This window comes from Chelonoidis abingdonii, chromosome 2 (assembly GCF_003597395.2).
Source record: "Chelonoidis abingdonii isolate Lonesome George chromosome 2, CheloAbing_2.0, whole genome shotgun sequence".
Taxonomy (NCBI): Eukaryota; Metazoa; Chordata; order Testudines; family Testudinidae; genus Chelonoidis; species Chelonoidis abingdonii.
Window position 1 is genome coordinate 226,228,725 of NC_133770.1, and position 13,488 is coordinate 226,242,212.

The window sequence follows — 13,488 nt, forward strand, 5'->3', positions numbered from 1 at the left end:
TCCTTCTGGCTGGGGACAGATGGATGTTCCTCCTGCTGGAGTCTATTATAGCCTTCCCTTATCCCAGCCAGGAGGCTTGCTAGAACCTTTGAAGGACCCATGCCATTCTGATCATCTTCTGGCTTAGGAAAGTTGGATGTTCCTCGCTCTGGGAACCTGTCAGTGCCTCATCTTCTGTCGTCCAGAAGGTTCACTAGAAAGCGGTGATAGCATTCCTGTCTGGAAGCGAGGGATCTGAGGTTGGGTCTCCATCTTGAACCCTGTGTATGTGAACATATTACACTCCCACAGACTCTGTACTCTGAGAACACTGATGGGAGTTTAGGAATAACTTAGGAACTGGAGTTTTGATCCTAATTCTTCATTTTCCGTTTAGAAAAGTCACCTTGTATTTCAATCTCTTCCTTGCTGAACTCCTAATTAAAGGTTGTGTGATTGCTGTTCCCTGTGTCCCACGTGTATTTCAGTAGCCACAAATTTTACATATATTGATAAAGATGGCCATTTGAATTTGAATCAGACAGCAAAGATGGATGTCACACAGAGATCGTGGGTGCAATCCTGGTCCCACTGAAGTAATTGGGTGCCAGGATTTCACTCTTTATTTAAACCACAATGAGTCTGAATTTTTTTTACAAACATGGGTCTCATGCTTTAATGTGGACATAAGGTGGAACTGAAAAAATCTATACAAAAAAAGATGACAAACCTGATCCCCTTTGTAACTGCAATTATGACTTGATTGGAACAAACTAGATAGACTCCACAAGCAGCTCTTGCCAATCCTATTAATTCAGATAAAAAATAAAAATGTAGAGAGGATAAATCTATTTTCCAAAAATGTAGGTTTGGGAGGAGTTCCACACCAAACCGAAACTCGAAGAGAGAGACACTATTTTTGCTGGAAATCTGGGAAAGCAAAACTTGCTTTGTATAAATAATGTATTGCCCATTATACATAGACTCATCATCTCTGTATATTTTTAGCATTGTCAGGCACTGGTTTCTGGAGATTATAATCCATTATGTTGGCCCTTTTTTAATTTGGCTTTGGTGGTGAATGTATTCCTTGTAAAACCTAGGTTAGAACTATGCATGCTGCTGCAACATGAAGCCATCTTTGAAACAGAAACTAACCATGATTCTCTTTCCTGCTGTCCTCTTCTCTACCAGAAGGTAATCACTTTTCTTTATTTCTCCCTTTTGTTAATTGATGCATGTTTGATATGCCCAGGATTGTACTCGGAATGAAAATGGTTATTAATATGTTGTTAAATAAGTAGTAAAATTATAAACTAAAGAAAAGGGCAGCCCATAAACAGCCAGATGAAACTGCAATAAGTTACAGGTGCTTCTGGAGCAGCCCAGACTCTGGGAGGCACACAGGAGTGGAAGCTGGGAATTTTTATATTCTAATCCTGGCTCTGACACAGTCCTTAAATCAGCTACTCCAGTCCCCTCTCTGTTTCCTGTCTGTAAAATGGGGCAGGTAATACTTAGCTTTGTGAGTGTAATCACCTTTGCCAATTATGAGGTTTAATTAATGTTGATAAAGCATAACGAAGGTGCAAAGAACTGTAGAAGAGCCAAGTATTATTAATTTATCAAGATGAAGAAAGGATTTAAAAATCCTAAACTTGAGATTGGTGTAAAAAAATTAGGATGTACAGATGCAGATGAAAATCCATCCTATGGTTTAGAGTCAAATTAGAAATGTTTGGAAGGAGAAATAGAATCTTGCCTATTGCAGATAACAGTGGAGAAGTTGCCTGATCCACCACAGATGACCACGCTGCTGAATCGCTACAGTACAGATCCTCAGTATCAGCAACTCTTCATCAATCTGGTAAGAGTGAAGCCAACTCTAAAAACAAACATTTCCTCCATGAACAATGTATTTGTTATATTTTCTCATTTGTTTATGATGGCTGTGTCAGCCACACTGACTTACATAAACACTGCCAATCCTGGGACATTACACTCTCAACAAAAGTAGCCCAGTACAAAGAGCATTCCAAAGTTTTAATTCATATTGTATAAACGTAACAGATGTTGATAAAACGAGCCAACAAGAAAATACAACAAAGGAGACCATTTCAAAAAGGAGGCTTTTGATTAAAATACATTCCAGATTGGCCAAAAGATACAACGTTAACGGAATAGATCATTTAACTGTCATCATTTGGCTCCTTTATCATTATAAAGCAAACAAAGCATTTCCATGTTTATTTCCTAAATACTGCACCAGAATACTGGGCCCACGCACATTATAGTTTTTGGTGCACTGTACAAGGCTTAAGAAAAATAAATAAATAAATAAAGCCAGTCTTTGTCTCAATGAGTTAACAATGCACAGAGTAGACACACACAAAATGTGGCACCCAGGGAAATTCAGAGTTGGGACTGACTTAGAGGGTTTTTATTAAAACAAAATATTTTGAGCTCTGCTTGAGTTGACTGTAGTGATCCTAATGAACACAGGAATTGCCATACTGTGTCAGACTCGATGTCCATTTAGGCTGGTATTCTGCCTCTGACATTGGCCAGAAACAGGTGCTTTAGAGGAAGCATCTTGCTTCACTTCCGGGATAATTTACCTCCTACATGGATCTCATCCTGATCTGTAATAGTTAGAGATGGGTTTAAACCCTAAGGCATGAGGTTTAATATTCCTTCTAAATTTTTGTTATTAATTCTGATATCTCTGGATAGCCTTGGTGTCCATATACATGTCTCATCTCTTTTGATTCTTGACCTCAGTGACTTCCTGTGACAACGAGTTCCACAGTTTAATCACACATTGGGTGTGAACACATTTCCTTTTGTTGGTTTTGAATTTCTGTTCTTTCAGTTTCATTAAATGTTCACTTGTTCTTGTATTATACTATAGGATTGGGAGAACACAAGTTCCTGATCTACCTTCTTCATATCATTATCTTATCCTGTCCTCTCTTTTTCTCCTTTCCAAAGTAAACATGTTACCTTAAGAGCCCCTCAGAGCCAATTGGCGAAGGGTTCACTGTCATGTAACAGCTACTCTTAACAGGCTTGACAAACTCACTATGCCTAACATATTGCTGTCATAGTATTTACCTATAAAGAATTCTTGTAAGTTATCAGATGAAAACTGGTAACATAAGGGTCATTAATATCATTGTGAAACGTGTTAATACTATATGAAGAATTATGGATACTCACTGATATTATGCTTTAAAGTCTGTAACTAAACAAAAGGAGAAACAGGTTTTCTCCCAGACAGGAGGGAAAGTAGTTATCTCCCTGTTTGCAATGTAAATTGAGCATTGTGGAGCCATATATAATGGGAACTACCTTTGCCTGGAATCATGAAAATCTGGATCCGGATTTGATTGAAAACCAGCAAGCTCTACAGAAAAACTCCAGAGGGTAAGAAAACTGCTTTAGCCAAAGGATCGTAGCTTGCTAAAGTTATGTTTAGTCTCTAAGAAGTGTGTTATCCTTCTGTTTCATTTGTAATCAATTCTGTTTCCATTATCCTTGCTTTGTATCACTTAAATCTCTGTCTTTGTTAATAAACTTGTGTGTTTTATGAGTAAATCTCTCTGCTGTAATATTAAGCAAAATGTGAATTAGTTGAATCAAACAAGCTGGTGTACACACTCCCTTTGGAGACAGTAACTTTTCTGGGAAGTTCTGTGGCCTGTGTTATGCAGGAAGTCAGACTAGATGATCACAATGGTCTCTTCTGGCCTCGGAATCTATGAAGTTGGTAATTTTTCTAAGTGTCCAGTGATGGGGGCTGGGTACTCCAGGAGAATGTTCTTCCAAGGGCTTGGGACCTGCACATATTACCTGCAAGCAAAGTAAGGGCCATCAAAGTCCTGAGAAATTTGTCTCAGATAGCTAGCAGACTGGGCTAACAGGGAGTTTAGAACCAGGAAATATCTCTCTTACGGAAATAGACGCATGGTAACCTATAATTTTGGGTGTCCTGAGAAAGTATCACAAAACAGTTTGTCTTTTTAATCTCTTTTCATTTGTGAGTTTCCCCAGGCCTTTGATCATTCTCACTGCCCTTCTCTGACCGCCCCCACCCCTTTCGTTCTGCAATATTCTTTTTGAGATGGGTTGACCAGCATTGCGCACAGTATTCCAGATGAGGCCATACTACTGATATATATAAAATTATTATAATATCCTTTGTATTATTCCATGTCCCATTCCTTATGCATCCCAACATTTTATTAGCTTTATTATTATTTTTTTTTAACCACAGCTACACATTAAGCAGAGGTCTTCATTGAGCTGTCTACAGGGAAGACCAGGTCCCTTTTTTGAGTTGATACAGTTAACTTACAACCTGTAATGCATATGTATAATTTATAGGGCTGTCACGCGATTAAAAATATTAATTGCGTGATTAAAAAAATTAATCTCGATTAATTGCACTGTTAAACAATAATTAAATACCATTTAAATATTTTTGGATGTTTTCTACATTTCAAGTATATTGATTTCAGTTACAACACAGAATACAAAGTGTACAGTACTCATTTTATATTTATTTTTTATTACAAATATTTGCACTGTAAAAAACAAAAGGAATAGTATATTTCACCTAATTCACCTAATACAAGTAGTATAGTGCAATCTCTTTATCGTGAAAGTTGAACTTACAAATGTAGAATTATGTAAAAAACCCCCAAACAAACTGCATTAAATAATAAAACAGTGTTAAACTGTAGCACCTCCAAATCCACTCAGTCCTACTTCAGCCAATCGCTCAGACAAACAAATTTGGTTACACTTTGCAGGAGATGCTGCTGCTCACTTTTTGTTTACAATGTCACCTGAAAGTGAGAACAGGCATTCACATGGCACTGTTGTAGCTGGCATCGCAAGATATTTACATGCCAGATGTGGTAAAAATTCATAGGTCCCTTCATGCTTCACCCACCATTCCAGAGGACACGCGTCCATGATGATGATGGGTTTTGCTTCATCATGATCCAAAGCAGAGCAGATCGATGCATGTTCATTTTCATCATCTAAGTCAGACGCTATCAGCAGACGGTTGATTTTCTTTTTTGGTGGTTCGGATTTTGTAGTTTCTGCATCAGAGTGTTGCTCTTTTAAGACTTCTGAAAGCATGCTCCACACCTTGTTCCTCTCAGATTTTGAATGGCACTTCAGATTCTTAAACCTTGTGTCCAGTGCTGTAGCTATCTTTAGAAATCTTACATTAATATCTTCTTTGTGTTTTTGTCAAATCCGCAGTGAAAGTGTTCTTAAAATGAACAACATATGCTGGGTCATCATCCAAGATTGCTATAACATGAAATATATGGCAGAATGTGGGTAGAACCAAACAGGAGACATACAATTCTCCCCCAAGATGTTCAGTCACAAATTTAATTAATGCATTATTTTTTTTAATGAGCACCATCAGCATGGAAGCATGTCCTTTGGAATGGTGGCTGAAGCATGAAGGTGCATATGAATGTTTAGCATATCTGGCATGTAAATACTTTGCAACACCAGCTACAAAAGTTCCATGTGAACGCCTGTTCTCACTTTCTAGTGACATTGTAAATAAGAAACAGGCAGCAGTATCTCTGGTAAATGTAAACAAACTTGTTTGTCTTCATGGTTGGCTGAACAAGATGTAAGACTGTAGCATCTCAACAGTGTCCTTATCTTCCTTAATTACTCTCTTCATCCACCGGTGATCCTGTGAAGTCACTAATTCTTTTGTGAGCTTTCTGCTTCTGAAACATTTAAAGAATTTCATGCTTGTTTTTACACATTTAGTTATCTGCTCCTCAAAATGGTAGAGAAATGTGAAGGTAAAAGTAGTTGCTCATTTTCTTCATTGTGGATTCATTAATTAGAAATTCCCTACAACTGATTAAACTGGCTGTCATCAAAGATTTATGTCCAAGATTTTACTTGGAATTTTTGATGATATTGAATTTAATTTCCTGCAGCCTCTGGGTTTTCCCTGCTAATCTCCCAAACAATATTGGCTCTATTTAGTTTGTGAGATTTGACTAGATTACATCTTGAGAGGTGATGTGACTGCAGACCAGACAAAAGAATACCAAGGAGTATATTATTATTCAACCTATATTTTTACATGAATTGAACCTATATTTCAGTGGTCCCCAACCTTTTCGTCTGGCGGGTGCCAAACAAAGGACTGTAGTGGCGGTCGAGAATCCACCGAAATACCGACGAATTTCGGCAGCATTTCGGCGGCAACGCCTCTCGATGACGCCACTTGTCAGTGACAAGTGACATCATCGAGAGGCTTCGCCACTGAAATGCCGCTGAAATTCGGTGTCATTTTGGCGGATGCTCGACCACCGGCTACGAGGCACTGCATTGGGGACCCCTGCTATATTCTATATTTTTACTTGAAATATTGTTTTCAAAATTTCCTTTTTTTAAAATGCCAAAACAATAAAAAGATTGAAACTGAAACAAAATGTTGTTATTGAAATTAACATTGTTTGACATGATACAATTTTCTTTCAACTTTTCAAAATTCCCAACAAACCACAAAGTGCATTATTCACCGAGCTTTAATCTGAACTATTAACCAACTCTGGCTGATTTCCCTACGAGGTTAATCAGTGAGGTGTGTCTGCATTTTTTATGTCACACCTTGTCTGTTTCACACTGTTTTAAACAGTTTTTCACGAAGAAATGTCAAAAGTTTGACAATGGGAAGCAAGGTAATCTGTTTCATAATAGCAGAAAAAGAAACTCTGGCACAATAGCCACAACAGCAGGTCCGGGCTAATGGGAGAAAAATCCCTGTAGAAAGAGCTTGAGAACATATTTGTAGTGTTTCCTTTTGGGCCTTTTGGGTGAAATACAAGTTTAACTTAGACATAAGCCAATGCATGGAGTCTTTGGTGGTGGAAAGTCTACTATGGAGGAGTTTGTGGAGGACAAAGTGGCTGTAACCTCACTTTGCCAGGTACCCTAGAGGCCAGAAATGGCTGGGGTGAGGGTATGGGCAGGGCAGTTGAGAGATGCACTATTCAGTGCAGCAATCTCTTGATGGCCTTTGCTGATAGGCTCCTACAGAGCTCATGGTCAGAATTCAAGCTGACCTCTGCGGATGAATCCTGCTGAGGGCGTCCCTGTTGCAGTGAGGTTCAATTTGTACTTCTGGGTAATTTCTGGGTGGATCTTGCCCTTCATTAGTCCTTTAAAAAATATTTTGAAAAGACATCTGAATGCTCTCTCTCCTCTAATTCCAATCTGCCCACTATCCAAAAATATTCCTGGAGAGACTACAAGACACACCATCCTCAGGTGGATGTGGGGAGCTTCCACTGATTTCCCGGTGCACCCATATGCACTTATCAGAGGGGCAGTCGTGTTAGTCTGGATCTGTAAAAGCAGCAGAGAATCCTGTGGCACCTTATGGACTAACAGACGTTTTGGAGCATGAGCTTTCGTGGGTGAATACCCACTTTGTCAGATGCATGATATGCATCTGACGAAGTGGGTATTCACCCACGAAAGCTCATGCTCCAAAACGTCTGTTAGTCCATAAGGTCCCATATGCACTTGAGGATAGAATTTGGCCCAAGTTATGAGCAGAATGCTGTATGGATAGGTAAGATATAGAAACTTGGTGAACACCTACTTAAAATACCAATATTTACCTTGGAAACCTATCAAATTAGTTTTAGCTAAATCTGGAAACATTTGTGTCTAAGGTGGATTCAATGATCAGCATTCAGCACCCAGGAGACCTCATAGTATATATTTTTTTCTTTGTTCTCACTCATGCAGTATATAGTTCTGATTTTTATTAACATTAACTAAAGAATATTACAGGATGTCACAAATGGGGTGTACAGTGAGAGAGCAGTTATTAAACATCTCTTTAACTTAATAAATACTTGGTCATTTACTATTTCCAAACAGGAATTCAGACCATATCAATGGAGCTCAGCTTAGCTGTTCCAGCCTGTGAGATTTGGGTATATTCCAGTCATAACAGCTTAATGTGAACCTGATCTTTTAGTGGAAAAGAAAGGGCTCATTACTGTGTACTTTATACTGATGTGGGTACAGCTGAAATAAAAAAAGAAAGTGTAGTAATCTCACCCCCCACCACTCAGGAAGCCTACTGTAACAGGAATGGCTACACACTTATTTTCTCCAACCCCCACCTTCTCTCTCTTTGTCTTGCAGGAGCCGTACATAAACAAATCAGCGGTGTCAGTTCAGGCTCATTTCTCTCTGCAACGCACATACATCATCTTTCGGACCTTGGGGCTTCGCCACCTGACAGTTGTTGACCTACAGAACCGAGTTGTTGGAATAATAACCAGGAAAGATCTGATGTCTTTCCAGCTGGAGGAGAGGCTGGCGCATCAGCTGGCATCGCAGAAACGTGACTCAGATGAGCAGCCCTTAGATTAGGAAAAGAGAACAGAACTGTGAATGTTTTATTTCTTAAGATTTGTCACTTTAATTTTTTTTTTTTTTAATAAGCCTGCATTCTTCTTAGGTAAAGGAAAAAATGGATATGACTGTGCTGTTAGATTTCTTTAGAGCAGGGAAGTTCAAAAGGCATCCTCCCTGGGCCCTTAAATGTATTCTACCACTAGCTCCCTCGAACCATAGGATGATGGCAAAGTTCATTGACTGCAGATTTGACAGGGCACTGGGTTAGATGGACCATTGGTCTGACCCAGTATGGCTGTTCTTACGTATGTTCTGATATTTTTAAGGCTTGTGAACTAAATCAGAATTTTTCTACTCATCTACCATGGAAAGCAGAAGTACAAGCAGATATGAAGGTTGAGGTTAAAATGTCCCAAAGCGTCTATTTTCAAAAGTGACATAGTCATTTAGCGGCCTAAGTCCTGCTGATTTTCATTGAGACTTAGGCTTTGTCAACACTTAAAGTTGCACTTCTATAACTAGGCTGGCATTCTATGCATCCGAAGAAGTGAGCTGTAGCTCACGAAAGCTCATGCTGAAAGAAATTTGTTCGTCTCTAAGATGCCACAAGTACTCCTGTTCTTTTTGCGGATACAGACTAACACGGCTGCTACTCTGAAACCTATGGTGGCATAGTTAGATGCAAAAATGCCCTAGCACAGATGATATTATACTGGTATAAAAGTGCTTATGCTGGTATAACTTATTCTGGTTTGGCGAAGCAAAATAACCTATATCAGTATAAAACAACTTACAGTATAACTGGATCTACTCTAAGGCTTTTACTGACACATTTATGTCAGTAAAAAAAAAATCATACGCCTTACATACATAATTATGCCAGTAAAACTTTAAGTGCAGACTAGAGCTCAGGCTCCTAAGTGTCTACTTCACTTTTAAAAAATAGGACGTAGGCTCCTAAGTGACTTAGAAGCTTTTAAAAAATATACTGTGTGCACCTTTTTTTTATTTTAAAAGCATGTACTTGTAGGCTGATTTTAAACACCGCCTAAGGGAGTTGGACAGCCAATTAAAATGAATGGGAATTGGGCATCCTACTTGCCTGAGATATATTTTAAAATCTTGGTTTCAATGAGTATGCCAGCCAGACATAGTCCTGAGACCCCAGGGCAAACTCTAATGTGGCCCGCAGCAGTGCAAGTTTGAGTATGTCTGCTCTTGACTATATTTCCTTTCCTGTTTGCAGCTATTAGGACAGTCTCTCTTTCTGTATACCCACCTGGTGTAATTTAATATGTAATGAGCATCACACACAGAGGAGATGATCACAATTTTTCCTCTGGTTTGGATGTAGTTGTTGTTTATTTTATAGCATATTTGGAAACCAGGCACCCACAACACAATATAAAAGTCCCCATTCGTTGTGATTTTTGGTTTCAAACATTATATGCTACCATGGAAACTTCATTAAACATTGATAAATGAATGTGACAAATTTTTTGGATAAGAGACTGGTAGACTTCCTCTCTGATGTAATAATTAATTGTTATTTTTGTTCTGCTAAATAATTTCCCATAGACATGCATATTAAATCCACACTATTGTCCCAAGGGTCCACCATGATTAATGTTATAATGAATACCAAGAAAAACTAGTAACTGTTTACTGGTTATAAAAATTTGCCAGATTATCTGAAAGTAGATTTCCGATATTTGAACTGTGCAGTTTTTAGCCTCCTATTAGTCAGAGATTTATAGGACTTTCCCTGATGTAGTTCTTCACTTAATAATGCTGTTTACCTAGCACAGCAGAGGGTACAGGGTGCATTGAAGCATGTGAAGTTTACAAGACAAAGGACAGAGAATGAAATGTTAAAGAGCTTGCAGTCCAAAGCATAATTAGGTACAGGAGAGATAAAGAGACTAGGAATGTCTTGTGGACCATCTAGCTAGTAGGCAATGGGGAACAGGTGGATTTTTAATTCTCCCTTTCAAACCAGTAATATTATACTAACTAGTATATTGGCTGGGTCCCTGTCATTACTGACATGGGCTTCACCTACTCTAGGGATGTGGGGATAGGATGTTCTGAACTTTGTGGATCACTGAACATCAGCAGGACAATAGATCTAATCTAGAGTTGTCTTGTGAATTCCCCTAAAAAGCTGATGCTATGAAGCTGGCTTTGAGTCCCACTCTCTCTGGTAACTAATAGCAAATCCCATATTTGGAGCATGCTTGCTGTAAACTTCTGCTCTTGGTTCAAGGCCCAGTATTCCGGCTGGTAAATGGGCTCCTTGATTCCCTGAGTGCATAAACAATACTATCCCAGTAGTACTCAGTCATTATGTCCCCATCCATGCAGGGTAAATCTCCTTCATCTTTCCACTAATTACATCTCAGGGTGATTATCTCAGGAAAACAGCATCTGTAGTTGTGGTCTATTGAAATGAACACAAGGCTTACAGAGAAAGATTCATCGAGTCAAATCCCAGCACTGCCACTATCTTATCACACGACCTTGAGCAAGTCACTTAACTTCTTGTGCCTCAGTTACTCCATCTAAAAAATCGAGACATTAATGGTGAGCCACCTTCGTAAAGGGCTTTGTGCAATGCATATGAAAAGTGCTATATAAATATGAACTATTAATATTAAATTATAATTATTTAATCTCATACCAATGATAAAGCAGTGCTAATTTTGCCATCATGACAATGTTGTATCTCTCAGGAAACATTCATCCAGTTTACCATACATCACCTAAATGCCCTGTTATGTATAAGGGGACTGTTATCCCCTTACTAACATTCAGTGGGGGTGTTTGGTTGCTAGCTCCCAGCACTAAAAGGGGAGGGATTGATGGCAAATCAGAACCCTGAGACTGACAGTCCCCAGGAACAATAGCGAGAGGCCAATGCTCCAGGTCAGCCTGATTGACAGAGCAGGCAGGCTAATCAAAGAGACAGAAGGCCAGGGTGGGTCCCGTCCTCCGTAGGAGCTGGAATTGCCTGGGTCAGACAGAATGGGGCTGAGCTAAGGCGAGAGTAGGGGCCCAAGCTAAGCTGCTGGGAGCAGAGCTGCAGCCCAAAAAGCCAGAGCACAGCCCAGAGAGAGAGACCTGCCCTGGGAGGGAAGCTGCAGCAACCAGAGCCAGAGGGGCCAGACAAGCAGCCCAGGAAGCAGGAGAAGAGCTGAGAGAGAGACACAGAAGTACCCTGCAGAGAGACCTGCCCTGGTGAGCAGAGCTGTAGCAACCTAGAGCCAGGGAGGCCAAGAGAAGCACCAAGAGAGTTTGAAGGCAGAGCAAGCAGCAGCAGCCGTGCTGAGGCAGTTTGGACTGGGGCTGGAGCAGTCCGGAGCTGGGTGGCGGTGAGCAGCTGGGGAGAGCGAGGGGACCCTGGCAGCGCGGACCAGCACAGGGAGACGCCCTCAGCCAAGAGGCTCTTGACGCCAGACTTGAGGGGGATCATAACTCTGAACAGAGCAGGGGTGACACTGGGAGAAGGGTCTGTCACCCAGAGCCTGGAGCAGTGTGGCCACCGCCAGAGCAAGTGTACCAACTCGCAGCGTCCCTGCACAGCAAGGCCTGAGAGGAGGCCTGGGACCCTACAAGGAACAGACTGTGAAGTGCCCTGATGTCCAGAGACACTGTTTGTGATGGTCCCTGCCACAGAGCGGGGTGCTGTGTTTTCCTTAACCTTTCCCATTTTCCTTATTCTTTTTTAAAATTCATTGTTAATTAAATAACTTGTATTTGCTTTAAATTGTATGATGTGATCAGTGGGTCAGGGAGGTGCGCAGTGCAAAGAGAGTACCCCAGAGTGGGGACACCCTAGCCCCTGTCCTGGGTGACCACAGCAGGGTTGGGGGTTGAGCCCCCCAGGAATCCTGGGCCCAGCCTTGTTAGGGTTACGAGGCTGCCAGACTGGAGGGTGGAAGGGGAGCCCTCGAGGGCAGGGAGGCCTCTGGGTAAAGGAAGTGGGAGCGAGGACTCAGATCCTTTCGCTAGCCCACGTCACTGGGGTAGTGCAGAAGCCAGGAAAGTTCCCCACAATAGCGGGACCATTCCCCTGCTTACATAAGTATTATGAGGATTGCATTTTCCCTCATGTTATGCCCAATATCACCAACAGATGAGGCCTAAAATGGCAAAATTGTACAGGATACAAGGGTAAGATGTGCATATACTACTACATTTAGAATTCCTTTCAACATTTCCCAAGAGACATGAAGATGAGGCTCAAAGGAAGAGATGTATTGTGGGCCCCACAGTTAAAAGTGTCCTACTTAAAGAGACTGACAACACTCATGATGCAATATGTACAAAATGGTGAAAATGAAACGGCATTCTGCAGTCTATCCGTCATGATACTTCATCAACACATTGGCTCTCATGATCCCCACATCCAACAGGTAGGTGAATCTTTTGGTACTTAGGCATAATGATTTGAGAAACTGAGATAAATTGTCTTATAGTTTTGCATGAGATATGTATTTAGATTATGGATGTTCACAATTTGCCAACACAAATCCCAGTGCAGAAGCGGGAGAGCTGCTCCAGGGAAGGTCCATTTCAAGTCCTTCACCGTCATTTTTGGTCTTTGTATACCATCATACATCTTCCTACTGACTCCATTTTTATGATGTTTGTTTCCCACCACTTATTTTTACCCCAGAATGAAATCCATTTTGCAAATAATGTGGCCTTTGTTTTGTCCAGATTTGGGATAGAAAGCTCCAAAATAAGGTATTTTGAGGCAAAAAGCCCCCTTTTGAATTAAAAGGGTTTCTTTTTAGCAACATTGTATCTGATACAGTAGTTATTACAAATCCCTATACACGAGCATAAAAACCTAAGAAGGGTCATTGCTGAGGAAAATAATTGTCTGCCACATGTCTCCTGGGAGAATGTTATACCACTTTATTACATACCTTGCGTGGGTAATATGACCCATGTGTTCTTAGGTACTTATTCCTGTATTCATTGCATTAGTGTTCCTATCACACTACACTGGTCTGGTATGTACCTTGGAATTAGCTGTTTAGTGCTTAAAGTGTAACTCATCATAATGCA

General features: G+C 40.4%; 1 protein-coding gene across 1 annotated transcript in view; it reads left to right on the forward strand.

Annotated features, from left to right (window-relative positions):
* Positions 1-8,934, forward strand: part of LOC116821785 (chloride channel protein C-like) — a 112,096-nt gene extending 103,162 nt beyond the window's left edge. Inside the window, exons 14-16 of the mRNA XM_032775196.2 lie at positions 1,083-1,176; positions 1,751-1,846; positions 8,197-8,934. Of these exons, the coding sequence (XP_032631087.2) occupies positions 1,083-1,176; positions 1,751-1,846; positions 8,197-8,427 (421 nt within the window). The 3' untranslated portion in view covers positions 8,428-8,934. The remainder of the gene's footprint in view (positions 1-1,082; positions 1,177-1,750; positions 1,847-8,196) is intronic.
* The last annotated feature ends 4,554 nt before the right edge of the window (positions 8,935-13,488 follow it).